Source organism: Dama dama, chromosome 19 (assembly GCF_033118175.1).
Source record: "Dama dama isolate Ldn47 chromosome 19, ASM3311817v1, whole genome shotgun sequence".
Lineage (NCBI taxonomy): Eukaryota > Metazoa > Chordata > Mammalia > Artiodactyla > Cervidae > Dama > Dama dama.
In genome coordinates this window covers 82688791-82716310 of record NC_083699.1, presented here as the reverse complement: position 1 = coordinate 82716310, position 27520 = coordinate 82688791, and the positions used below count along the sequence as shown (strand labels likewise).

General features: G+C 55.1%; 1 protein-coding gene across 3 annotated transcripts; it reads left to right on the top strand.

Moving 5' to 3' along the window:
• Positions 1 to 1480: 1480 nt before the first annotated feature.
• Positions 1481 to 19382, top strand: AMOTL2 (angiomotin like 2). Of its 3 annotated transcripts, none has more exons than XM_061167627.1 (10): positions 1481 to 1689; positions 4465 to 5262; positions 7898 to 8183; positions 9256 to 9400; positions 9778 to 9870; positions 13584 to 13879; positions 14619 to 14926; positions 16059 to 16276; positions 16805 to 16966; positions 17675 to 19382. In XM_061167627.1, exons 2-10 carry the CDS (start codon positions 4526 to 4528, stop codon positions 17731 to 17733), a joined length of 2304 nt encoding a protein of 767 aa, XP_061023610.1. In that variant the 5' UTR covers positions 1481 to 1689; positions 4465 to 4525; the 3' UTR covers positions 17734 to 19382. The 3 variants fall into 3 exon arrangements, with proteins under 3 accessions (XP_061023610.1, XP_061023612.1, XP_061023611.1); XM_061167629.1 differs by having other exon boundaries at positions 1482 to 1689; positions 16808 to 16966; XM_061167628.1 differs by lacking the exon at positions 1481 to 1689 and adding an exon at positions 2259 to 2391.
• The last annotated feature ends 8138 nt before the right edge of the window (positions 19383 to 27520 follow it).

Here is a 27520-nt window from a genome sequence, read left to right as displayed (position 1 = left end):
AAGGTACTCTTGTGTTTGATACAATATTCAGCTTCCAAGTAAATCACACACACATACACACATTTTGGGGGGAGAGTTTTATTAAAAATTAACAATGTCCCTGGCTAGTAAATAGCTCTTTGAACTTATCAAGTTTTCTTGTCCCAAACCCCTCCAGCGGATCTGGCAGTTGCAAACTCCACAGTGAGGGGAGGTAAAGAGGACCTGGCTGGGGTGAAAGGCAGCCCTGATTCTCAGGGTGGGCAGGGGATAGAGATGTTGAGAGATCGAGTGTGGTCAGGGCCCAGGAATGGCACAGAGTTGGGGAAGTGCCTGCAGGTGAGGAGGGTCTGGCAGAGCAGGCTTTCTGAAGAAGCGGTTTCCACCGGTGCAGATGAACCAGCCTAGTGCCAAAGGCTGGGCAGGAAGGGTCAGAGGACAGAACTCCATCCAGAGGAGGAAGAGCAACAGCAAGGACAGTGGGCCTAAGGGAGGGCCCCTGGCTGACAGGGGTGTGGAGGGAAATGAAGAAATCAAAAAAGAGAAAGAGCAGATGGAGAGAGGAGAGCTCCTAGAGTCTGCCCTGTCCACCGAAGCAACCTGGATTCTGGTGGCCATGGAAAAGTTTTGGGAATGAGAACCCGAGCAGCCCACTGGTTACCTGGCTTCATCACTTACTCTCTGTGTGACCCTTGGCAAGCTAATTAATGTCTCTGAGCCTTGGTTTCCTTATTTATAAGACAAGGATGATAAAAAAAAAAAAAAAAAAATCCCTGGGAGGATGACTGGGAGGGTTGGCGGGATGACCAGGCGGTAAGCGGGTGCTGGCACACCCTGGGCTCTCCGTAAAGGGGTGCCCCTTACTACCTTCTTTGGGAAGAGCTGGACAGATCGCCTGGCGGCGGGTGATTCAGCTGGTAGAGTGGGTCAAATTAGCCAGAAGATTTCTCATGCCAGATTCACACTTCCTGTGGAGACAGATCCGAAAAGGGCTGGCGAAGGTGTTTGTAAACAATAAAAGTGCAATTCAAAGGCTGCCGCCGGCGACAACCCGCGAGGCTCCCGGCTGGAAGCAAGAGTCGTCTCTTCGCCTTGGGCACGGTCTGAATCGGGCAGATACGGGCATCTTTCCAGTCTTCCCTCCCTGTACAACACACACACCCCAAGCCCCTCTCACCCCCAACCACGTCCAGCAGCAACACCCAGGGTCTCTCTCGAGGGCATGCCACGTACATTCTCCGTATCGTCCAGCCGATGGAGCTGGAGGAGTGAGAGGAAGGCCGGGTACGGGGCTGAGGGCGGTAAGGGGCCTAGATGGATTCCAGCAGCTCCTAAGGAGAGCGGGGGTCGCTGGCCGGGGAGGGGCGCAGAGAGTCCAGGAGGTCGGGGCGGCCGGGTCCACAGCGCCGCCTTCCCGGAGGAAGGCGGAGGCGGGGAGGAGGGAGCTGGAGGAGGCGGAGAGCAGAGGAGGGCGGCGCGCTACGAGGTTATTTGTGGTTCGCTTTGATCCCGAGGGGGAACCTGAAACTCTCACATTCCTGGCATAGCAGCCGCCTCCGGCGCGGGCCGACCCTGGGGCTGCGCGCTGGGGCTGAGCCGCCAGAGCGTCGGCGCCTCAGCTGAGAGCACACCTCCGTCGCCGAGCTGAGCTGAGCCGGGCCGGGCCGGGCCGTCGGATTTGACCGCTCGGAGCACCCGCGTGCCGCAGCGGTAAGAAAGGCCTCTGGGCGCTGCGGGGAGCGAGCGGGGCAGCAGAGACGCGCTCCAGCACGGCCTTTTCCGGGAGAGGGAGCAGAAGCCGAGCGGACCCTGAGTCCTCCAGGAGCGGTGCGCCTTTGCCCGCAGCCGGCGGGGCGAGGGCAGCTCCGTCCGGGGGCGCCTTGCAGGTCCCCTGGGAGCTCTCGCAGGCGGCGCGGGTCCGCTGGGGCTGAAGGAGGGGACAGCCGGTGGGCAGATAGGAGTGGGTGTCTGGGAGCGCGGATCTGGGAAGGAGGCGCCGCTTGGAGCTCAAGTTGCAGGGCCCGGGGGCTAATTTGGTTCGGTGGGGGGGCTCACAGGTGTCTTTCCTCCCTAACTAGCCCAAGAATTCCTCTTTGTCTTCCTTGGAAAATCCTCTCCGGAGCCACGGTCTGGCTCTCACTTAGAAAGAATGCAGCCTGCCGTCCAGCCCGGTGACGTCAGCGCTTGGGCATTTGGAAAACAAAGAGGGCTCGGGAGGGAGGGGGGAGGCGGGTCCACGACGCTTAAAGACCTCTCCGGACCGCGGCTACCGTCGTCCACCCGCTCCAGGCGCTGCGGCGGCCGCAGGTTGCTCGTGGTCAGCCAGGAGTCCGGGTAGGGCGGGATCCCTGGCTGGGGTGCGATCTGACTTAGAGACCCTCGCTTTGGTTCCTTGGGCCAGAGTGAGCCAAGGTAAAGGCCGGAGTTGTGTGGTTGCTTAGAAGCGGGTGTTTCAGAGAGCCCCGCGCGCTAGCGCAGCAGGGGTGCACGATCCGGGTCGCGGGCGCGGATTTTAGTAACAGCTTAGCTGTGTGCATCTGAGAGATTTGACTGAGACAAACGAGGGATGTAAGGCGCGGGAAGTGTTCCCTGCTCCCAGGCACACTGTTGGGGGAGGAGAAGGGCTGGAATCTGTCCGGAAAACTGCATTCCCCGTTTCTTCTCGGCTGGAGTCAGCCCAGATAGTGTTTAATTTAGGAAATGCCCCGTGGATGAAACGCTAGGGCGAACTGATTCCTGTTTGTTTTGCCTCGGGTAACTCTAGAATCTTGCATCTTCTGTGTGTGTGTGTGTGTGTGTGTGTGTGTGCGCGTGTGCGCGTGAGTGTGTGTGTGTGTGTGTGTGTGTGCGTGAGTGTGTGTGTGTACGCACGTATGTATGTGTGTGCCCCTGTGTATGTGTGTACCCCCTGTGGGGGGGGGGGCTGGGGGTGGGGATGATGAGGTCCCGGGAAGTGTGAACACCGAGATGTCCTCCAGACCCACCTCCCTCTCCCCAGTTCTGGGCAGCTGGGAGGAGGGAGTGGGCTGGGAATGGCTGCTCTGCCGGCCAGCCAAGCCCTAACTGGGGTTAGCTCTGTGGCAGAGGAGGGCCACACTCCTTCCACTGTCCTCCTATATACACAGGACCTGTGGAGGTGTGGGTTATGCTTGGTCTTCTCTGAATCCCAGCTTGGAGGTTTGTGTTGGAGAAGGCTGTGGAAAGGAAGCCAGGTGAGGCGGACAGCCTTCCAGGCCGTGAGCCACTGGGAGCACAGGCTCAAAGGGAACACCTTCCTCAGGAGACAATCTCCCTGCAGTTTAAGTGCAGAGTCACCAGCCCTGGGTGCCTGCAGCCAAGAGCCTCCCGCTTGCTCCCGCACCCCTTCAGTCAACTCAAGCAGTCTTGACCATCAAGATGCTGAGTGCCCACCCCCTTGAAGGAGCAAGCGTGTGTGTGGCTGGGGTGGTAATCATAAAATCAGAGACATCGGGCCACCCCTTCTTTTTCCTGGAGCACGTGTGCGCTTCCTGTCAGGGCGCAGACTCTGTGACTGGCCCACAAACCTTGATGGGTGGCACCTTTTTGCCTCCTTTTGCAAAACCACTCTTAGTGTAGTCTCTCTCGTCTTTCATCCCTTATTCACCAATCCAGATGCATTTTCTCCTTCCTGCTCACCTTGCAGAGTGACTGCCAAGGTCATCCCATGACTGAGAGGGCTCAGCAGGGTAAAGGGTGGTGAATTACCTGTGCCAAGGCCAGGGCTCAGGCATGCTTCATGCTGTGGGGGCTGTTTGCCTAGGGCTTCTACCAGGCGGGTGCATGCATGCTCAGTTGTGCCCAATTCTTTGCAATACTGTGGATTGTAGCCCACCAGGCTCCTCTGTCTCTGGGATTTTCCAGGCAAGAATACTGGGATGGGTTGCCATTTCCTACTCCAGGGAATCTTCCTAACTCAGGGATCCATCCCACGTCTCTTGAGTCCTGCCCAGTAGAGGTGGTAAAGAATGAGCAGGACTCATGCTTTATCACCTGTGATAAAGTAGAGGCGGCGCAGTGGTAAAGAATCTGCCTGCTAATGCAGGAGACACAAGAGCTTAGTGTTTAAAGCTGAACTAGGCCTGCCCTGGACTTTCTCATCAGGCTCTCTAATGGGAAGCTAACTACAGGAGCCTGAGGTTCCTGGTATCTTTCTCTAGACACAGTAAATCTCCATGAATATGATTATAATGGCAGTCCTTTGCCAGGGATTTACAGCGCTCTAGGACCTCAATAGCCATTGCCTCTTAATTCTCAACTCCACGAAGCTAGCATTATTTCCATATTTCCGATGGAGAAACTGAGGCTCAGAAGTTAGGTGACTGGCCTTAATCAGTAGGTGGCAGCATTGGCAGTCTGACAGGCATGTGTGCCCCTCCATCGCCTTGCCCTTAACCAGACAGTGATGGAAAGTCCCCGCCTCTCCCGGGTGCTCCCACTGAGGGCTCTTCTTTTTCTCCTCCTCAGGTGCTCTGGGGCCAGGTGCCACTGGCCTTTGTCCAGGTGGGTGTGCACAAGCCCTGGGAGCATGAGGACGCTGGAAGACTCCTCAGGTACGGTCCTGCACCGCCTCATCCAGGAACAACTGCGCTATGGCAACCTGACTGAGACCCGCACACTGCTGGCCATCCAGCAACAGGCCCTGCGCGGTGGGGCCGGGGCTGGGGGCACAGGAAGCCCCCAGGCCCCCCTGGAGATCATGGCACCAGAGGACAGTCAGGTGCTGCAGCAGGCCACGAGGCAGGAACCCCAGGGCCAGGAGCACCAGGGCACCGAGACCCACCTGGCAGAGAACGGCCTCTATCGCCTGTGCCCACAGCCTGGCAAGGGCGAGGAGCTGCCCACCTATGAGGAGGCCAAAGCCCACTCGCAGTACTATGCCTCCCAGCAGGCGGGGCCCTGGCCACACGTGGGGGACCGGGAGCCCCGTGGGCCCCCGGGAGGCAGCCGGAGGCAGGATGAGGCCCTGCGCGAGCTGAGGCACGGGCACGTGCGCTCCCTGAGCGAGCGACTCATGCAGCTGTCCCTGGAGAGGAACGGGGCCCGCACCCCCAGCCACATGAGCGCCTCTCACAGCTTCCCCCAGCTGGCCCGCAACCAGCAGGGCCCCCCAGCCAGGGGCGCCCCCACTGCCGAGGGCCCGGAGCCGCGAGGACCTCCACCTCAGTACCCACACGTCATGCTAGCTCACGAGACCACCTCTGCCGTCACTGACCCCCGGTACCGTGCCCGTGGCAGTCCACACTTCCAGCACGCGGAAGTCAGGTAACTGCCCACCTTGGTCTTCAGGCTCTTGGCTTCCTTCCAGTGTAGTTCCCCCGGGTGAAGAGCCTCCAGGAGGCTGGTGGGCTCCAGAGGAAGGCCGATGATACCCTCTCCCTCCCAAGATGGGAGCTAATGCTGGAAGGAAAGAGGGATTTAGCCAGGGTCACATGAGTACTTAGCAGCATCCCTTGCTTTAATTTGGAGACAGACACCATTGCCTAATTGGCTATAGCCGTCAAGTAACTAGGGTTCTCAGAGGCTGTCATTTAGAGCAGGGGGCTAATGATTAAATTTCAGAAAGAACTTGCAAGGACTAGAGTTGGGAATCTTTCCCAAGTTAAATGGGAAGAAGGTGGAACCTCCTCTGGAGGCTTCTAAAAACAGAAGTCTTTTCTTCTTTGCTGTCTGTGATTTTGGGGAGGCATTACTAAGTGGAGGCAAGGAAGAAAGGACCAGATGGCCTCCAGACAGATCTCTCCTCTCCTACACAGGGGCAGGAGCTGCCCTGGTACTGCCATTCATTTCCATTCGTGTTCTTCTGTGTGGTCCATGGGGCAGGAACCTGGGAGAAGGTTCTTGTTCCAGGTGAGCCCCTTTATGTGGAGGCTCCAGAGCAGCTGCTGGCGGGAAACTCAGCTTTTAATTCTGAGAGTTAAGGGAAGCCTTTAGAGGATGTGATTTGGTGTCCCTTTTCAAAAAGGTTCCTCTGTTGCTTGTAGAGAATGGATTCTAGGGGCATGAATGGAAGCAGGGATGCCCAGGAGGGGCAGGAAGCCCAGAGAGTTTTCAGAAATAAGGTTCCTAGAAATGAGGCTTTCATTTGGCCCAGGACCTTCTCCTGAGAAGCTGGCACACGCCCTTTTCACACGCCCTTAATTCCGCCCCCACCCCCCACCCCACACACAGGGGTCCAGGAAACCCCAGTAGGGGGACCTGAAGGCTTGCAGACCCCCTTCCTCTGGTGCCCCAAGGTTCAAGTCTGGTTTTCTTCGTGCCTGCTGAGTCCTCATTTAGTCACCTGCTTTCCCACTGTGCAGCCTTTCCCGGGAAAGATGCCTTTCTCTGCTCTCGAGAAATGAGCAATGTGATGGCTCTGGAATGGAGGCACCAGAGGACTGAGCCTGTGGGGTTTTGCCAGCCTCAAGGCCCCCTTGCCTTATCTCCCTTCTCAGGGCTTGGTCCTGGAAGAGTTTCAGAAGCTGAGTCGTGGTTTCTTCTTTGGACCATGCTTATTGAGCCCTGTCAGGAAAAGATAATGTCGTGGAAAGGAAGTAGGCTGTTTTCAGGAGAACAAAAAAAGTGGGGGTGGGGGGAGCAAGTGTGAAGGAAAGGAGGCTCTATTCTTTCTGAGAGCCCAGTCATCCCCAAAGAATGCCATTTGTGTCTGCCTGGCCTGGAGCAGGGGAGCGAGTTGGAGGGAGCCGACCCAAGGTGCCACATTTAGCAACACAGGGAGAGTTTGCACATTCCAGTGGGGTACCCTCTCAGCTCTCGCTGGAAGCTCTACCTTGGGCAGGAAAAGAAATACATCTGCCAGCCTCTGCTTCAGCTAATCTGGTGAAGATTGTTTGCTGGGAACTGGCGGCAGGACTTAGCCTTGGGTCTAAGAAGAGCAGGGGAGCTGGAGTCTAGAGGGGGAAGGATGAAGGGGAGGGATGAGGGGAAGGGCAGGCATGGGTTCTGAGGTGATGGATTCGTCTGGGGCTGCTGGGACTTGGGAAAGCTCCTGGTGAAACTGAGGCAGTCTAATTCTCTTACATCTGGAGCCACAGGGCCCCAGAAAAGCTGTGTGACCCCACATGCTCCTTCCCTTGACATGGGACCCCAGTACCAGAGGCCAGGAGAACACTGTCCCTAACCTCAGGCTATTGTAATAGTTCCCAGGTGGCCCCTTCACCCTGGATAATCTGCTGTTTGGGTCACATTTACTCTTTGAGCAGAGAGTAGGCTGTGGTCTCCACTGGAAGAGACAGAGGGTGGGCTGTCACTGTGGAGATGCCCGCTGCAGGCCCAGCACTCTGCCAGGCAGATGTGGCCCTGACAACCTGCCTGAGGCTAGAGACCCTCACCCTCCTGATTGAGCATGGTCCCATGCACCATGGACTCAAACAGTGGAGCCAGAATTTGAATGCCTGATCTGTCAGACTCTGGAGCCCAGACTCAGCCTGACATCTGTCTCACCACTCTAACCTTAGCCACAGTCTTCTAAAAATGCTTCTTCAAGGGGTGACGGGACTCAAAATAGGAGGGAGAAGAAGTGAGTGTGCTGCGTGGGCAGGTGTGCGTGGAGGGCCTGACACCAGCAGTGGGAACAGACAGGGTAGCACCTGGAAGGTGGTGAGTTTCAGTCGTGATGAGTGTGACCTCCAGACTCAAAAAGAGCTGCCTGTGGCTGGGGCTGTTGAGGCTGATCCCCAAGGCCTGGACCACAGGAGGCTGGGCATGAAATAAGCGTGCTGGTGGTAATGCCCTGCAGCCCTGCTTCCCTGGCCCTTGAGGGTCTTGGGGACACCACGTGGAAAGGCCTTCCCCAGAGGTTACTGCCTAACGCTGCAGGAAAGCTGTCTGCCCGGGAGGGCTGGGGCAATTCTGTGTGGCTCCGTGGTCTCTGAGGACCGTCTCTTCTGTCCCCCAGGATCCTGCAGGCCCAGGTGCCCCCTGTGTTCCTCCCGCAGCAGCAGCAGCAGTACCAATACTTGCAGCAGCCTCAGGAGCGCCACCCACCCCCACACCTGGCCGCCCTCAGCCCTCCTGGGGTGGAGGGCCCGGCAAGCACCCAGGCCTCTTTGGCCACCTCGGGCAGCACCCACCTGGCCCAGATGGAGACCCTGCTGAGGGAGAACGCCAGGCTGCAGAGGGACAATGAGAGATTGCAGAGGGAGCTGGAGAGCACAGCGGAGAAGGCTGGCCGCATCGAGAAGGTAGGCCCTGCTGAGGCCTCAGAGAAGCAGGGGGGAGGAAGGGAACCCCAACAGGGCTGACCAGGGAGGGGGCTGTCAGAAGGGAGGCAGAGGAGTCTGAAAGCTGGTCTGGCTGGGCTTCTCAGCTGCCCCTCGGGCCCCCCACCCCCATCCCTCATGCACCCCTCCCTGGCTGACTCCAGACAGCTGGGGAGCAGCCGGCAGAGCAGGCCCAGAGCACGAGCAGTTGCTGCCCAGTGGTGGTTAGAAAGAGCCCATTCACCGACTCCCTCATGGTCGCACCCTTCCCCTGCACACGCCCCCTCCGTGGACACCTCCCACAGAGGGCCCTTTGTATCCCCCACACAACAGCAAGTCTGTTCCAGGCCAGCCCCGGTCACAGGGAAAGCCCCTCCTCTTGGCAAAAAACGAGCGACTTATTGGAATCACGGGCCAGCTAGGAGCACGTGCGGAACCTGCCAGCTGCCAAGTGGGTGGGGCATCCGGGGCCAGGCTGGCCCTGTGGGGTGAGGGCTGGAGAGGCACATACTCCAGGCAGCTCAGGCTGGATCCGGTGCTCCCTTCTTAGTGAAGGGTCACCTGCTGTACACTCAGCCTGAGCAGGTAGCCTTAGGCTTTCTGTGACCATCCTGTGATCTCCAAGATAGGTCCACCCCCCCAGACCACGGTTGGAGCTTCAGTGCCTGATCCTGGTCCATTGTGCTCAAATTTCTCACTAGAAGCCAAACAAAAGGAAAATGCTTCTTTCTGGACACTAGGCACCAGGAAGCTGCCCTTGGTCACCCTGGAGGCAGCCCCTTCCAGAGAACGTGGCCTTGTGTTCACTCAGGACCTAGGGACAGTTGAAGGGACCCTGGCTTGCCTGTTCCAGCAGCCTGGTCCTTCTCTGGAGGCTAGAGGCTGCAGCCTGTCCCACTCGGGCTAGGTGGGTTTTCTGCTGTGGCTTTGCATCTTCTCTCACCCTTTGTGATGGAGAGTCAGCGATCAACCCTGGCCTAAGGAGGGGACCTTGATGCCACTGCCACCCAGGGAGATTTCCCCTTCCTTCAGCTCTGCTCTCTGCCTCTTGCAGCTGGAGAGCGAAATCCAGCGGCTCTCCGAGGCCCACGAGAGCCTGACGAGGGCCTCTTCCAAGCGAGAGGCCCTGGAGAAGACCATGCGGAACAAGATGGACAGTGAGATGAGGAGGCTGCAGGACTTCAACCGGGATCTTAGAGGTGAGGACCGCTCACGCAGGTGGAGAGGCAGAGAGCACCTATGGACAGCTTGAGTCCACTGTTCTAGGACATCATTCAGAATCTCTGTCCTCTGCAAAAATAGTATAAATCAACTCAAAGGGGACTAGGCTGAGACTCGTTGGGGGCCACCTTGATAGAGAGATGCTTGTCTCTGTATTCTAGACCTTGGGGCCCTCCTGGAGCTCTCACCCATGTGGCCCAGGGTGACCTGGGGCTCATAAGCCCACCCCCAGCTTGGAGAATGCAGCCTGACAGATAGTTCCCTGGTTGGGGAGGGGGCAGGGGTCACCCCAGCAGGCAGCTTCCCCTGTACTCAAAGCTTTCTCCTTAAAACGTCTTTTCTTCATTTGAAACAGAAAGATTAGAATCTGCAAACCGCCGCCTGGCAAGCAAGACGCAGGAGGCCCAGGCAGGCAGCCAGGACATGGTGGCCAAGCTGCTGGCTCAGAGTAAGTAGGGGGCCCACTCAGGAGCCCAAGCAGAGGTGTGGCTGGTGGGACCACGAGAGCTCCTCTTGAGCGAGGGTTGGCCTCCTCTGCCAAAGCAGGGCTTGGAGTGTGGCTTTACCGAATGCCCACTATGCACCCATCACTGGACTGGACTCAGGGGAGGGGAGGCTTCCCAAGGGGAGCAGGATCTGGTTCCCTGTGTACTGGGGAGATCAGTGGGTCGAGGGACAGCTGGGGAGGTGTGCTGACTGTCAGTTCAGTGTCCTTTAGAAGCAGTTGAGGAGAGCCGAGCACTCGGGAAACAGGTAGGATGAGAGAGAAGGAAGAGTCTGAGTCTCCCGGGGGGTGGACATGTGAAAAGCTGGGGAGCATGGTGAGGCTGGGCCATAACAAGTGTTGGCATCAGCCAAAAATGGAGCTTCACGAACAGGGCACCCTAAAGAAGGAGGTCAGGAGGCTCCCCTTAAAAAGGATAGTCAAAGGCTTCTTGAAGAACAGATGCGTTCATTGTTGACTGGCCCATGCAGTCACTCATTTGTTCTCCGGCACAGCTGTGCTGAGCCCCTGGCAGGAATGCAGCAGAGTTGGAACAGGTCAGGAAGGTGCCAGGACAAGGTCAAGAGAGGTGGGGAGCTTGAGGAAGGAGCAGGGTCTTCCTACCATGGATTCCAGGGAACAAGGATGGTCTGGCCCCAGAGGCCAGTGATGGGGGGTGGTCCCCAGCACCCTGAGAGAGGGGTATTGTGGGGTGGCAGGTGAAGCGGCAGCAGGATAGCTCCAGTGGAGGTGGAAGCAGTTTGAAGGAAGGGGGGATAAAGGAAGCCACCAACTCAATAGTAGGAAGAAGCCTATAGCCTTCAGAAGAGACAGAGAGGCAGTTATTGATAAGCTCCTCCCGTGCTGCGATAGTGCTGTTTGAGTGTTTGCAAAGGAGTGCACTGGGGCAGCTGGTGTCTGGGCAAGGCTGCCTTGGAGGAAAGAGGAACCCCTGCTAAAGCTTACTGAGCTTAAGCTAGATGGTTGGGGGTGTCTGGAAGCAGAGAGGCAGCTTGAAGACTGAGCTCTGGCTAGCAGCACCTACCTCCTCAAGCAGAGCTCAGGCCTGGACAGGGTGGCCCCCAGGGGAATGGGAGGGTGCAACACTGAAGGGCTGAGGGTTGGGGGGGGGGGGGGCCAGGAGGTAGGAGGAGGTGACTGAGGGTCTCTGGGAGGGAGAGGATGGTGGTCAGGGCTGGGGAGTGGGGATAGCCCTGGGGGATCTCCTCATTGCGAGTCCGGAGAGGACGGGTTGCTGGAAAGGGGCAGAATGGGGCCAGGCTTTGCCAAAGAAAGGAAGTCACAGGCTGGTTCCTGGGAGCAGGAGGGGAGGGGCCCAGGACTGGCCAGCCTGGAGGCGTTTCCGCTCCCTCGGGAGCGAGGCTGTTCTTGGCTCCTGGCTGGAGCCATTAATCTCCAAGCGGCGGGTGACCTGGATGCCAGGCATTCCTGAGCCCGGGCTGTTCCGCTGCGCGCGCCTCCCCCTCCCCCCACACTCCTGCCTGCGCCCCGCCCGCCACGCTGCGGGGGACGGACAGTGGGACAAAGGGACTGGGACTTGCTTTCCTGGTGGCGCCTCGCTTCCCCCAGGGAAGGCCTCCTGCCCCCCCCCCCCCCCGCCCCGCCGCTGCGCCGCAGCCCTTGGCCCCGCTCTGTGTCTCCCGAATCCGCTCCCACAGCAGCCTGGAGGTGGCCGCACCCTCCCCCCAGAGTTTTATCCTGGTGGCTGGGGATGGCCAAGGTCTCAAGCCTCCGAGCTCTACCAGGGCCTTCAAAGTGTTAGCTGCTCAATCGCTTAGGACTATTTGCAATCCCATAGACTGTAGCCGGCCAGGCTCCTCTGTCCATGGGATTTCCCAGGCAAGAATAATGGAGTGGGTTGCCATTCCCTTCTCCAGGGGACCTTCCTGACCCAGGGATCCAACCTGAGTCTCCTGCATTTTAGGCTGATTGTTTACTGTCTGAACCACCAGGGAAACCGCCAGGGCGTTTGAGGTGTGCAAGGCAGCAGGAACCTTCTGGAAGCCAAAGGCTGGGTCCTTGGTACCCTCCCCAAGGGCTGAGGAAAGCCAAACTACCCTTCCTTGCTCCTGACATCCAGGAGCAAAAATCCTTAGGAAACCAGAATCCTCAGGGAAAATGTCTGTGGTTGATCTCACCTTTTCTCCAGAGTCAGTGCCTAGTAGGAGAGTGTGGCCCCTATCACCAGTGCATCTGCTTTCCTACTAGGCAAGCAGTAGAGACTCCCAGCTCTGGTCAGGCCCTGCCCTCCCTGGGCATCTGGCCGTGAGTCCTGAGGCCTGGTTCTCCCAGCCGAGTCCCCCTTGGGCAGTTTCTTCTCACCTGAACCCTAGATTCTGAGGCTCTAAGATGGGACCATCTAAGACTGGGATGAGCTGCCAGCCTCCGGCTAACTCTATAAGCTGTCCATCGCTGTGAAGCCTCCCAGGACAGGGCCGTTGTCTCTGGGTCCAAAGTCCCAGTCAGCACTCCTGCCTGCCCCTCCACCCCATTCAGATGTCAGGCCAGCTCAGGACGAAAGGCCCAGTGTTACTGAGTCTCACCAACTTTTCCCTTCGCCCCAAAGAATGAGGTGGGCCTGGGCCCAGCCTTCAAAAATTCAGAGTGAACCAGAGCTGACCTGGGTGGCCTATGTCCTCCTGGGCCCTGTATAATTGAAACCTCCTTTCTGCCTGCTGGATCTCAAGTCTTCACTCTTCTGTTCCAGGGTCTATACTGTCCTATCTGATAGGTATTTAGCCACACGTGGCCCAAAGATGAAAATTAATTAAAATGAAATAAAATGAAAAATTTGACTCCGCCCTGGCACTGGCCACATTGCAAGTGCTCACTGGCCACATGTGCCTGGTGGCTGCTGCCCTACTTGGCACGGTGTAGAGCAAGTCCATTACAGCAGAAAATCCCGCTGTGCTGTGACAGTGCTGCTCGAGAGATGGTGCCTTTGAGTCCATCAGGCAGGCCCCTTGACTGGTCCCCCTGTGCCTTCCAGCAAGGCAGGCAGCCTGCACAGTAGGGGTGGGGGTGCCTGGTTCTTCAGAGGCAGGCGAACTTTGATCCCTGCCTGGTAGGACCATTCACCTCCTATGTTTCCTCCTCTTTAAGGTGGGGATCACAGATCCCCGGACTGTCACTGGAGGCTTCAGGGAAATAAGATGTGTAAATGCCTGACTCCTGGGGCAGCACACAGTGGTTCTTCCACAGTGCAGATGACCACGTGACAGTCCATCGGAGCCTCTGTTTTCTCATCTGGAAATGGGCATTGCGGTTCCTGCCTGCCCAGTCTCTAGTATCACCATGAGGCTGGAGGGAAGTTGTGAATGTGTTTTGGAGATGGTGACACCCAGCTCAGGTGGACAGTGTCTCAGGCTCTCTCCTGGCAAGGCCACGTCCCAGCAGAGGAGCAGTGTGGCCCAGTTATCACTGCAAGGGCCCTGGCCTGACATTGACATGTGCTCAGGCTTCATCCTGAACTTCCGTTTCCTGGCCCATACAATGGTGTTAATAAGGGTACCTAACTCCTGTGTTACTGAGAAGATGCAGTCAAGCTTGAGCAGCGGTCAGCACAGAGCGTGGCACATGGTGGGTGCTCTGTGGGGCAGCGAGGGAGCTGCCATCCCTGACCGGGCCCCTCTCTCTCTCTCTCTCTCTCGCTGCAGGCTACGAGCAGCAGCAGGAGCAGGAGAAGCTAGAGCGGGAGATGGCGCTGCTGCGCGGAGCCATCGAGGACCAGCGGCGGCGGGCCGAGCTGCTGGAGCAGGCCCTGAGCAATGCCCAGGGCCGTGCGGCAAGAGCTGAGGAGGAGCTGCGGAAGAAGCAGGCCTACGTGGAGAAGGTGGAACGGCTACAACAGGCCCTGGGGCAGCTGCAGGCTGCCTGCGAGAAGCGAGAGCAGCTGGAGCTACGTCTGCGGACGCGCTTGGAGCAGGAACTCAAGGCCCTTCGTGCACAGCAGGTGAGCTGGGAAGGCCCCAGAGCCCCTACTGAGATCCAGGCCGAGCCCTTTTGGAAAGTTAGGACCACCTGGGCTAGCCTTGCCGAAGGCCCTTCCCGGCCCATCAGTCTCAGCAGAGGCCTTGCCCCTTGGCCGTATGCCGACCTCAGGGGCTCAAGCTTTGGGCCTCTATCCTCAGCAGCAGCCAGGATTGGCAACCTTGGTCTCTGGAGAAAGTCTCTCAGGAGCTGTGATGGAGGGGACTAGCCAACTCTTATGTTTCTCCCTGAGATCAGGGGTGGGGAAGATAGTTGCCCAGATCCTGGGCCTTTATCCTCACTTTGGTCTGTGTAAATAGCTCTCGTGTTTACAGACCAGATAAGAGTTCTGTCTCCACCCCTAACCTCACCCTTCCCACAGAGGTAGGGTGACCAGAGCTCCTGGATTGCTGAGGTCTGTCGTAGTTTACACCAGTTGTCCCATTTCGTTAAGTCACCCCTTCCCCAGTTCGGAGGACAATGTATATGGTCTCTATGCAAAAGCAAACCCAATCTCCTCTGCACCCTTGGCCACAGTATTTGGGGCAAGGGTGTGGGGACCTCTGGCTCCCCTTTGTCTCCTGCTGGAAGCAGGCTGCGCAGAGTGCGTGGTGCCAGCTGACCAAGCACTGGCTTCAGTGAGATTCCTCACGTGGCGGTGAGAACCTGCGGCCAACACACCCCACCCTCCACCCCTGACCATGGTACCCCTCTCTCTGCAGAGACAGGCAGGCAGCCCCGGAGGTGGCGGTGGCAGTGCTGGGACCCCGGAGCTCAGTGCGCTGCGGCTCTCGGAGCAGTTGCGGGAGAAGGAGGAGCAGGTGCTGGCGCTGGAAGCTGACATGACCAAGTGGGAACAGAAGTACTTGGAGGAACGTGCCATGAGGCAGTTCGCCATGGATGCGGCCGCCACGGCCGCCGCCCAGCGCGACACCACTCTCATCCGGCACTCGCCCCAGCCGTCACCCAGCAGCAGCTTCAATGAGGGCCTGCTCACCGGCGGCCACAGGCATCAGGAGATGGAAAGCAGGTTGGACACTGCAGGCCGGGTACCTGCGGCAGGGGGTTGGGGGTAGGGTGGGATTTGTCCAGCCCTTGCCTGATCCTTAGATCTTCCCTGGTGGCTCAGACGGTTAAGAGTCTGCCTGCAGTGCAGGAGACTGGGGTTCAATCCCTGGGTTGGGAAGATGCCCTGGAGAAGGAATGGCAACCCCCTCCAATATTCTTGCTTGGAGAATTCCATGGACAGAGAGGCCTGGCGGACTACAGTCCATGGGGTTGCAGAGTCGGACTTGACTGAGCGACCTCATTGCTTTTCTTTGCCTGGTCCTTAATCCATGTTAAATACCCCTCACTCTGCCCAGCCTAACAATCCCTCCTACTTCTGAGCTGACCCCCTGCTTTTCGGCACAGCCGGCATTACAGGCTATTCTTTCTCAGAGGGGCCAACCGAGTCGTTGGTCTGCCCAGGAGACTCCACTCTTGGATGACACCCAAGGCTCCAGGCCTCCACCTGCTCCCCCACCTCGCACCATGTAAATCAGAGAATTAGAATTCCCTGGTGGCTCAGACAGTAAAGCATCTGCCCACAATGCGGGAGACCTGGGTTCGATCCCTGGGTTGGGAAGATGCCCTGGAGAAGGAAATGGCAACCCACTCCAGTACTCTTGCCTGGAAAATTCCATGGATGAAGGAGCCTGGTGGGCTACAGTCCATGGGGTCGCAAAGAGTCGGACACGACTGAGCGACTTCACTCACCCTACATGCTAGGTACCACCCCAGAACGAATGTGGCCTAGGGCCCTGGCCTGCGGGGAGCTGGAATTTCACTCTGGAGACAACTTAGAGGCCCCACAAGATTTCCATTTGACCTCTTCCTGGCTCAAAAACACAAGCAATCAACTTAGCTCCTTTGATCAACAGCCCTACTACTGTCATCAGACAAACCCAGAACCTACCCCTGGGTTTGCCAGTGTGGAAACGGCCCAGCCTCTCATGCACTGGTAGTTTTCAAAGCATCCCATTGCAGAGCTCTGATGGCACTTCTGAAGGCCCCAGCCTGGCTTTAAGGAAGGCTTACCCTCCAACTTCCATAAGGCGGGGAGGGCGGAGGCCATAGGATCTGTGGGTCTGAAGATGTAAACATGGCCTCTCACCCCTCAGGTTAAAGGTGCTCCACGCTCAGATCCTGGAGAAGGATGCAGTGATCAAGGTCCTTCAGCAGCGCTCCAGGAAAGACCCTGGCAAGGTCACCCCAGGCTCCCTGAGGCCTGCCAAGTCGGTGCCATCTATCTTCGTGGCTGAAGCAGCGGGGACCCAGGGCTGGCAAGGACACTCCTCCAGCGAGCGGCAGGTGGATGCCTCTGCCCAACTGGCTGCAGGTGAGAGGAGGCGGGTGGGCGGCAGAGGCTAGGTTGTTCTCAGGCCATTCCTTCCAGAACTGAAGCTCGGAGGAGCTAGGCGTCCCAACTCCTCACCCAGGGAAGCCGGCTTACACTCTGGCTCCAGTGACCTTGCAGCCTGCAGCTGTCCCCTGGTGTGACAAGGCAGGCTGTAGCCCCCATCTCTGGAAATTCCACCACCCTGGCCCCAGCCACTCACCATCAAAGTAAAAATAAACTTACCCTGCAGAGGTACCTTCTGAGCCAGCACTTCCACTTCTCCTCCTAAGCAGACGCCATGAAATCCAGGAATTCTTACTGTTTTAAGATTTAATCTATAACCTTTTAAGAAGGCTTCTTCCACTCCAAGCTTTTGGAACCCAATCCTGTTTGGAAACAGGAGTGTAATCAAAGTTCTTGCATATCATGAGCAACTAGCGTCCCCAGGAGGTGTCGTTAAGTTAGGGTCTTCTTCATGGGGGCTACATGTTATGGACAGGGCAGTAACTGAAACTCCTGCCTTCCTAGCAGACAGGGCCCCGCTGGAGGAGCCTGTGACTGTGGCTCCCCTCGCTGCCCACGCCAAACATGGGAGCAGGGATGGGAGCACCCAGACTGATGGCCCCCCGGACAGCCTGGAGCCTGACAGCCTTTTGGGGTGCAGCAGTGGCCAGAGAACAGCCTCACTGGGTAAGTCTCCCCCAACTTTTGTGGGTGGCTGAGGGCACCCTGGGGTGTGAGTCCCGCCCCCACTCATTGCCCACACTCCACAGGGAGCCCTGCATAGGGAGGGTGAGCAGGATGTGGGACCCACCTCAGTACAGGGGAGAGAGCTGGTTGGATATAGGAATAGGGGAACTGGAAACCCTAATTACAAACAGATCTACCTGGGAGGCCCTTTATCTCCTCTTCAGAAGTCTTCCTTACATCTTTAATGACCAATCTAACATCTAAGATCTTGGAGTTTGGCACTCCTAAGTTAGAAGACTTTGTTTTAAAAGAGTCCCGGAAGGAGAAATTTGAGAAGATGCCATTGAATGTGTTTGCTCTCTTTCACATTAGCCTTTGCATAGTTGCCTATGCCTCACCAGCTCAGGAAACCACAGGCATGAAAAGAATGTGGTAGCCTCCCTCCCTCAGTGCTCTCCACCCTCCCTCCAAGCCCTCCAGCCAGTTCCTAGTTATAAACATTTGCATCTTCCACTCTGGAGGCTGGTGGTCTGGATGGAGAGCTGGGAGGGAACAGAGCTCTGTGATTGGTTGGCCAAGTTATGGGGACCTGGGCAGCTGAGGTGGGAAAGCCTGGTGAAGATAGAGCCTATCTTTAAAATGTTATTGGATTTAAAAGACTAGTCTAGTAACCCTCGTTGGCATGTGCCTGTGCTCTTATCTCTCCAGACTCTGTTGCTACATCCAGAGTCCAGGACTTTTCCGACATGGTGGAGATACTGATCTGAAGGAGGTGGCGCCTTGGGGACTCTGAACCATTTCCTGCTGCCCTCTGCCACACGGCCATTCCAGCAGGATGCTGCATGGGAGAGGGGAGCTGTGAGCACCAGTCCCCCGAGAAGACCCTGTTCCTTAGCCCCGTGCTCCTCCTGGGCCCATGCAGCCTGAGGACCGGACCTTTACCTGGCTTGCTGCCAGGGTAGCAGTTGAAAGCTCAGAAGGGAGTAGTGCGCCCACACTGGGCACTCGGGCAGGGAGGTGGGGGATATGTTGGTTTGGGGGCTGATTTCCAAGGATGGCTGCCCATGGACTGCAGGTGGCCTGGCTCAGTGTGGTCCCTCCACCTCCATCTGCTCCTCAGCTCCTCACTGCCTCCTGGGGATCACCCGGACTTGAATCTTGGCGGCCTGTTGAGCGTGTTAGTCCTGCAGAGGCCACAGCGTCTCCCGCACTGTGGAGAGGACTGGGATGTGCCGTGCAGTTTGTACATAATTCCCTTTCTTGTGAAACAGAAGATTGAAGTGGGCTGCTTCAGATTCGCCCCCTCATTCCATGCTCCCAGCCCTGCTGCCTCGGTTCCTCCCAATTATCTCCTCTTCTCAAGTCCCTGGTCCATGGATTTTGTTACTGCTTGATCCACGGGATGTTGGCTGCTTTTTCCCCATCTTGAGCCCTGTTTGAAATGCCCAAGGGACCTCACCACCACCAGCCTCTTGAAATGGCTCCACAGCTCCTGTCCCTGGGACATCTTATCAGTTTGGTTATGAACCCTGAGCTAGATGAAGTCCGCCACCACGCCAATCTGCTGTGGTGGGCTTCCCAGCACCAGTTCTCTGAAAGGAAACTGGAGAGATGGCCTTGTTCTCATCAGAGTCTTCGTTCCCCCTGGAGGCACTGGGAGAGGGAACTATGCTGGAGAGAACTAGTCCATGAGCTGTAAGACATGACTCAGATGGTCCTCTGAATGGAGCCCCATCACAGCATGGCGCCCTGAGGCTGGCTCCTCAAGCCGCCAGCGCGCAGCACCCTGAAACAGGGCCAGCGCTTGGGAACTGGAGTGAAGTGTCTGATGGCAGCCTGCCAGTGGCAGTGACTTTTACTTCTGGTCTTAAAGAGTCTCCCAACTCAGGCCCATGAGTGACTGGTGGGTTTTAGTGGTTTGTCTCGACTGTTTTTAGTTCTCCTTGAGTCTTTGTTTTTGTTTCATTTTTCTTTTACTGTTTTTAGGTTTTTGTATGTGTTATTTTATTCCTATGGTTCCTCAAGTTTCCTTTTTAAACATTCGCATTTGCTGGACAATTGCATATTTTTTTAAATCCCCCTACCCCTCTGTAAAACTGAAAAATGCATTTGGTTCATGTGCATTGTTTACAAAACAAAAAGAAAAAAAGAGAGAAAAAGGCAAAAAAATATTGTGAAAGAAAAAAAAAAACAACTTAATATATTTTGGGTTAATATTTGGTATTTCTTTTTAAAGTATTTTTTTGTGCTGTGAACATTTTCTGCCAAAGACCATGATGTGTGTCTGTATGTTTAAGTTATCGTGAATATTTAAAATGTAAACATGGCTGTTTTGTTATGCTACCCTGTACCAGGATTGCTGCTGCATTCCACTGGGTATAACAGTATTTTAATAAAAAAAAAATTTTTTTTTTAATTAGAAGCAGTGTGTTTGTACAAGTGAGGGACTGCACTGAGGGGTAAAGGAGAGAGGGAAGGGACTTCGGGAGGGGGCCTCCCATGTCGGTCCCTGACCACTCTCAACACCGAGCTACACCCCAACTCGTCCACCCTGTGCTCCTAGGCGCCTTGGTTCTTAAACACCAGAGTGTGTCCATAAACCGCCAGCTCAGTAACTGCTGTCTCATAGGAGAGGGGTGAAGGGTGCTGGTTTCCATTTTCTGATAGTTGGAAACCTTGGGGCAAGGCAGGTCCCTCCTTAATTGCAAGGCTTGGAGTATACACAGTGTAATCTCTTCGAGGATCCAAAATTCCTGTGAATTTGGTGAGGCTGCATGAAGAGGAGGGTTGGAATGAGGATGTGGTTGGCGTCCCACTTTCCAGAGAACGTTTCTGTCAATCTGGGAGGGTCAGGCAGAGGGGCAGCCTCCTCAGGTAGCTTTGTCCTAAAGAGCTCTGTTTGGCCACATGCTGTGGTTACTCCACAGGAGGCCAAGGTGTCTGAAGGTGGCTTTATCCTTCCCTCCCCGCCGCCCAGCCCAGCACAGAGTCCTTGTCTGGGATCGTTGGACAGACAGGATTCTTTGCTGTGTGTACACTGGCAGAGGGTCTTCATGTGCATGACATAGTTTTGGGCACTGCTTCCTTCCCAAGCTGTGGCATCACCACTCCTGTCCCAGGCCCAGAAAAGCATACCACTCCAATCCACAAAAGAAAACCATCCTTGTATCAGAAACAAAGCCCCTGCCTCTGTGGGCCAGTTGGAACACTAAGGTTCCCCACCAGGACGTGGGCTGGCAGGCAGTGGGCAGCCAGAGAGGCCAGCGATGGGAACAGTCACCCCATGGCCATGAGTGAAGTATTTTCAGGGTAGGTGTAGGGACTCAGCACACATGTTGTTGCTTTTTGTTTGTTTTTGTTTTTTGGTTGGTTTTTTTTTTTAATTGGAGGATAATTGCTTTACGATGTTGTGCTAGTTTCTGCCATACAACATGAATCAGCTATCAGTTCAGTTTAGTTCAGTTCGGTCGCTCAGTTGTGTCCAACTCTTTGTGACCCCATGGACTGCAGCACTCCAGGCTTACCTGTCCATCACCAACTCCCGGAGCTTGTTCACACTCATGTCTGTCAACTGGGTGATGCCATCCAACCATCTCATCCTCTGTCATCCCCTTCTGCCTTCAATCTCTCCCAGCATAGGATCTTTTCCAATGACTCAATTCCTCGTATCAGGTGACCAAAGTATTGGAGCTTCAACTTCAGCATCAGTCCTTCCAATGAATATTTAGGACTGATTTCCTTTAGGATCAACTGGTTTGATCTTCTTGCTGTCCAAGGGACTTTCAAGAATCTTCTGCAACACAGTTCAAAAAGCATCAATTCTTAGGTGCTCGGTTTTCTTTATCGTCCAACTCTCACATCCGTACATGACTATTGGAAAAAGTTTTGACTAGATAGACCTTTGTTGACAAAGTAATGTCTCTGCTTTTTAATATGCTGTCTAGATTTGTCATAGATTTTCTTCCAAGGAGCAAGCGTCTTTTAATTTCATGGCTGCAGTGACCATCTGCAGTGATTTTGGAGCCCAAGAAAATTAAAGTCTCTCACTGTTTCCATTGTTTCCCATCTATTTCCCATGAAGTGATGGGACCGGATGCCATGATCTTAGTTTTCTGAATGTTGAGTTTTAAGCCAGCTTTTTCACTCTCCTCTTTCACTTTCATCAAGAGGCTCTTCAGTTCCTCTTCGCTTTCTGTCATAAGGGTGGTGTCATCTGCATATCTGAGGTTTTTAATATTTCTCTTGGCAATCTTGATTCCAGCTTGTGCTTCATCCAGCCTGGCATTTCGCATGATATACTCTGCACACAGGCATGAATCAGCTATATATATACATACCTCCTCTCCCAGCCCCCTCACCCCATCCCTCTATGTCATCCCAGAACACCAAGCTGGGCTCCCTGTGCTATAGAGCAGTTTCCCACTAGCTATCTGTCTTACACATGGTAATGTATATGTGGGGGCCTCCCAGATGGCACAGTGGTAAAAAAAAAAAGTCCCCCTGCCAATGCAGGAGACACAAGAGATACAGGTTCAATCCCTGGGTTGGGAAGATCCCCTGGAAAAGGGCATGGCAACCCACTCCAATATTTTTGCCTGGAAAATTCCATGGCCAGAGGAGACTGGCAGGCCACGGTCCATGGGGAAAGTTGGACATGACTAAGCGACTGAGCATGCACATAGTATATATATGTCAACCCTACTCTCTCAATTCATCCCACCCTCTCCTTCCGCCGCTGTGTCCATGTCTGTTCTTTACGTCTGCATCTCTCCTCCTGCCCTCAGCATTCATGTTGATGAGTATCTGAGGCAGGATCCTAGAGACTGACCTCCTGAGTCGGCCTTACCTGCCAAAAAGAGATGGAACCAAACAGAGGAATTGGGAACATCCAAGGACTTTTTCGCAACTTTGCTGATAGCGTGGCCCAACACAAGGCACCCCAAGTCCACGCTTCCACCCCAGCCCCCGCAGGCCACCTCCCACCAGGCAGGCAGCACCGATGCCCATCTATCCCCAGGTTAGGATTTGCTGTGTGAAGTGTGAGTAGGTTGTCCTCCTCAGTTGCAGGCCTGGTCCTCGGAGGTGGCCTGAAGAGCAGAGCCGCAGCTCCCACCTGCTTCTCCTGGCCACACCAGCCCACAGAAACACTTGCTAAGGTGTATCCAGACAAAACAGCAGCACCTGCAGGGTGTTCCAAAGAACAGCCTGGCAACGAGGTTCCTGTCCACCTCCACCTGCCCCCAAAAGAGCCCTGGAGGGCAGCTCAGACCCAGTGCAATCAGGCCTGATGAGGGCACCATCCCATCCCCAGCACCTTGGTCAGGGGCTTGTAAAGCATCTTTAGGGCCCTTTGCAAGAATCCAGTCCATCAAGAGTCACTTTGGTTTTTCCTTTGCATAGACCAGGCGGTCGAAGAAACCAGTGTACCTGACGTACATACATGTGTGCTTGTATGTGTCTGTACATGAAAGTGCCTGAGTCTGTCCCACAGAGAAAGACAGGAAGGACATCTATCTCTGGCTGGTGTCCTTCCTGGGTCACCACAGTGTCCAGTGACAGGGTCACCAGGGGGTGTGAAGAGCCATGTCTTCTCAAGCAAGGGGTTGGGTCAGCTTCTCACTGCCATTTAAAATACAGCCTAGGGATTTCCCTGATGGTCCGGTCACTAGGGCTCTAAGCTCCCAATACAGGGGACCTGGGTTCGATCCCTGGTCAGGGAACTAGATCCCACCTGCTTCAACAAAGATCGAAGATCCCACGTGCTGCAACTAAGACCCAGAACAGCCAAATAAAGTTTAAAAAAAAAAGAGGAAAGAAAGATAGAAAGAAATGCAGCCTGGCAAAGCTGTGGAGCAGGTGAGCCACACGCTGGTGTGGGTGTGGGGGAGTGGGGCTGGCCCTGGGGAGGGGAGTATCTGCCCACTTGCCTGGGCACCGGTGACAAGCGGGCCTGGGCCATGATGAGGCCAGTCCCTGAGTACCACTGGTATCTCTGCTGGGCCCTAGGAGGCCCAGCTCCTCTCTGAGGGACAGCTCTGCTCTGCCCGCCCTGCCCCCACCCAGCGCTGGGAGTGCAGCTCAGGAGGGGCTCCCACCGCCCCAGAGGGCCAGAAAGCTGCCTATGGGCGCTGTCCCAAGCCTCTCCTTTCTCTCACCTCCGAGTTAATGGTTAACTCTTCCCCGTCCAGAAGTGTCGGCAGCAGACTCAGAGGCCTTGGTAAATATGCCAAGATGGGGACAGCAAAAGGGGACCCAGGGGCCCAGAAGTAGCTAAAGCCCCTCCACCAGCCCCAAGGACCCAAGCCAGACAGGAGCTTTATTTGCGGTACCAGCATCTTGTCCCCCAGCTCAGTGAGGACCCGGACAGTCCCTGAACGCTTGTGTTTGTGTGCGATGCCTCAGGAAGCAGCCCAGAAGCCCCAGCACCAAGCTGTGCCCTCTAGGGCCAAGCCAGCAGGAAAGCTCCACAGCCACTGAGCTCTAGTATCCTTTGTAATTATTAATATGAAGATATAATTCACATGCCATAAAATCCACCCTTTCAAAGCATACAGTTCAGGGTGTTTTATATCACAGCATCTGTTTTAAACCAGCAATCAGCCATGGGTCAACACCAAATGCCCCACCAGTGGACCATATGGATGCAAAGAGAAGTGCTATTTGATCTGGTGCATTCACACTTGTCGGTTCCTTCTTCTCAAGATGACACTTTGATCTTTCTATAGCTGACAGTCTCCTTCCACTGGGCTGGCCTGGCGATTCCAACACACCCACCCTGGGCTACAAAGAGGACACTGCTTGCTCTGAACTGGAGCCCTCCACCATCTGACACCCAGGCTGCGGGACAGACTTCCTGGCCTGAGATTCGGGCAGAAGACCCATGAGCCCGAGTCCACAGGCACCCACTGTCTGCTCAAAGTTTTCCAGAGCCAAGGAGCACTGGCAGGGGTGGGTCCAGTTTTGTGGGACCTGAAGTTTATATAATTTGGGGAGATGCTTTTTAGAAAGAAGAATGAAAAATGGCAAAGACAAAGAGAGGTCTAGAGTCTTGGAAGGGGCTTGTTCAAGTGAGCATCTCAAGGCATAGGTTTTATTAACTTCCCAATCAGTCTGCATCTGAGCATCATCACCTCAAAGAAACAGTGCTCTGAGAGGTGCCATGATTCAATCTGGGCTCATCCTTGTTCTCCCTGACGAAGCTTGGAGCTGGGGATCAATGAAGCTGCAGTTATTCCAACCCAGGACACAAGGAATGGCTGCTTCTGGGTCCCCTCTCTTACCCCATCCCTCCCGCTGGGGCAAAGGTGCCCACAACCAAGGGCCCTAGAGTCTGGTGGGGAGATGTCACCACAGCGCCTGTACAATAGGGCTGACCAGCGTGCAGAAGACCAGACCCATGGCTGGCCCCTGTCTACCTGTTGCTCTCACCCACCTAGCAGAGCTCCAGCTTCCTGCCAGAGTTGGTGTGGCTGTGGGGTGGGGGTGGACACACGGACATCTGACAGTCGGCTGGAGAGCCACGAGACTTGATGGTGCAGGGCCTGACTATCTGCTTTCGATTATGAGCTGGCAAAAGTCACGAGCTGTCCTCAGATAATTGTCTCTTGTGAGTCCAAAGGCTCCTACCTGGGGCCACATTCCAGGTGTGGTTGGGCAACAGTGGACAGTTCCCTGCCTCAATGTGGCTTCTTTTCTAGCTCCAGGAGGCCCTGCCCCATCCCTGCTCTGCAGGCTCTGGTTCTGTGGAAATCCTCACAGCTTGTTGCGTCAGTGGCAAAAAGACCAACATTGCAACCATGGAGTGACTTAACCTCACAAGCCACAGTTGAGGTTCACTGTGAAAACTACAGCAACCTTCTCTAAAATAAAAATAGTCCTCCTTCCCAGAGAATCTTCTCTAAGGCTTGGGTTCTCTGCCTCAGCAAAACTGACTTTTCTTTAACCTATTTCTCTTTAAGTGACTTGGCCATCCCTTCATTCATTCATTCATTCATGTGACAGATGTTTACGGAGTGCCTGCCATGCTCCCAGCACTGGGGTGGTCACTGAGGATCTAGGGATGAATCAGGCAAACTGTGTGTCCAAACATCCTTATGTTCCCAGCACCTCTTCTATCATTATGTCCCATCCTGAGCTGAGCACAGGGGTGGTCAAAGACGTTGACTAAACGAGAACTGGCCCCAGTCCACCTTCCTGGTTCTGGATTCCACCACTTTCCTGTGCACACCCAGCCATGCAAACAAGGGATCTGTGGTTCCGAGGGCACTGTGATCTCTCTCACCAACGGGCCTTTGCCCACCCTGTTCATTTTCTCTGGAATGCCTTTCTCATTTCCTTTTTCTTCTCTTGGACTGTTTAGCTCAAAAGTCATCCATCAAAACCAAGCTTAAGCATCACTTACTCCTCTAGCCTCCCCCTCCACAGCATCCTGTGTGTTTCCCAGGACAAGGAAAGGGAAGAGAGGTGAAACCTGCAGACTGTGGGACCCTTGTTAGCAAACAGTAGTCTGTGGCCCTGCTGGTCAAGAGGGAGCAGGTAAGAAGGTTTAACTGATGTTTTTAACTACACAGAGGTTCCTCCTGTTCCCATGCTGTGGTCACAAGTGCCCCTGAACACTGCCTGGACATCCCTAGGATGTTTTGGCCAGAGGGCCCACGCCTCCTTTTCCTAGGCCAGACCTGCCACCATTCTGATGAGATTGGGTACGTTCAGGGAGGTATGCCTGTAGACAGTCACCCCCCGCGCCACCACCACCATTCTGGAGCTAGAGGAGGACGAAAAAGAATCTGTGGGTGGAGTCTCAGGGTCAGAGAAGGAGAGGTTGAACCTGAGGGCTTGGGCCAAGGTGGTGGGGAGTGGCTAGGCAGGCAGCTCTGGGTGTGTGAGCCCAGAACCAGCCCTGCAGGATGGCTGGCCCATGAGGCAGGCCCAGGCACTGCAGGCCACGAGCCCAGCCGTGGGAACATCTGGTAGAATCAAACCTCGCCCACCTCCAAGAGAACTGCTCCTGCCTGGCCCTGCCAGCCCCAGGCTTCTTCTGGGTAAGGACAGGGTGGAAATCTTCTGATCAGGATGGCAGCTCCCAGCCATGCCCTGTGATACTTAAGTCCCAAGAAAACTCACGAGAGATCAGACCATAGCCCTGTGCTCAAGCCCAGCAGGCAGGGATGCAGCTCAAGGAGCATTTGCTGCCCTTCCGCCCATGTCCAGCTGATGATGCTTCACCCGCTCATTTCACCTCTGCCACATTCACTTATTCAACACATATCCATTAAGCCTCCACTATGTGCCAGACACTATTCTAGGTCCTGGGAGAATGTGGGGAAGAAAGCAGACAAAGCACCTGCCCCGTGGAGCTCGTGTTGAAGCAGCGATGGGCTGAGTGGAAGACAAACAGAAAACTGAATACATTTTATGGAGTGTGTTAGAACAATGATTCTTAAATCCTCTGTGGCAAAAAGCCAGTTTATTTTTTTTCCAATCTGCATTTTGATTTCTAGACAATGTCAAATTGCTATAGATTCTGAAGTATCTATAGAAGTTTCTAGATGTTTACTTTCCATGTCTGCACTCACATCTGCTCCTGCTGCTGGTCACACTGTATGAGAAGCTGACAAAGTTTTGGGAAAAAACAAGAGGGCAAGAGAGATGAGGAGCTGAAAGTAGCGTGGTTGAGTGAGTGAGTGAAAATCGCTGAGTGAGTCGTGTCTGAGTCTTTGTGATCCCATGGACTATACAGTCCATGGAATTCTCCAGGCCAGAATACTGAAGTGGGTAGCCTTTTCCTTCTCCAGGGGATCTTCCCAACCCTGGGATCTAACCCAGGTCTCCTGTATTGCAGGCAAATTCCTTATCAGCTGAGCCACAAGGGAAGCCCCAAAGGGGTGGTTATTGAGAAGCTAATATCTGAGCAAAGATTTGAAGGAGGTGAGGGGGAGAGCCACACATGTGTCTGAAGTCTGGACTTTGGTTGAAGCCTTCTTGAGCGGCAAGGGGCGGAGAGCAGGAAGTGAGGGGGTATTATAAGGGAGGAAAATGGGATCCCCACAGATGACCCTGAATCCTCACAGGGTCTATAGCTCCACGAAGTGTGTCTCCCCTAAGGTGGGCCTGGGGTGATCCACACCCTCTCAGCATCCATCTGGAGCCCAGGAAGAGCCTCCCTGAAGCCACTGTGATCCTAATGGGAGCACAGTTTCCCTGTAAGTGGTCTCCTCTCCCTTTTTAGGACTTTCTTCCTCCAGGAGCCAGCTCTCCACACCTGCCACAGGACATTCTCTTGGCCATGATCAGTGCATCTATCTCCAGATTTGCACAAAAGAGGTGCTTCCAGCCTAGGAGGTGATCTGAGCCCCACTCCTGTGTCCACAAAAGTGCAGGGCCATGACTGTAGGAAAGGTTCTTCTGATTTGTTTCTGCATCTGAGCCCAGGGTATGTGGCAGTGGACATGTGGAGACATGTGGACATGTGGAGCCATGTGGATATGTGTTCTCTTGTTAAACATACTTTCACACCCATAAATGCACACCCAGTCATTTATACACACTTCCACA

Excerpts from the sequence above, each read along its gene's own strand:
- AMOTL2 (XM_061167627.1), top strand. The coding sequence starts at position 4,526 with ATGAGGACGCTGGAAGACTCCTCAGGTACGGTCCTGCACCGCCTCATC. Across the intron at positions 8,184-9,255 it reads AGGCTGGCCGCATCGAGAAG|CTGGAGAGCGAAATCCAGCG; the intron begins GTAGGCCCTGCT and ends TGCCTCTTGCAG. Across the intron at positions 13,880-14,618 it reads AGGCCCTTCGTGCACAGCAG|AGACAGGCAGGCAGCCCCGG; the intron begins GTGAGCTGGGAA and ends CTCTCTCTGCAG.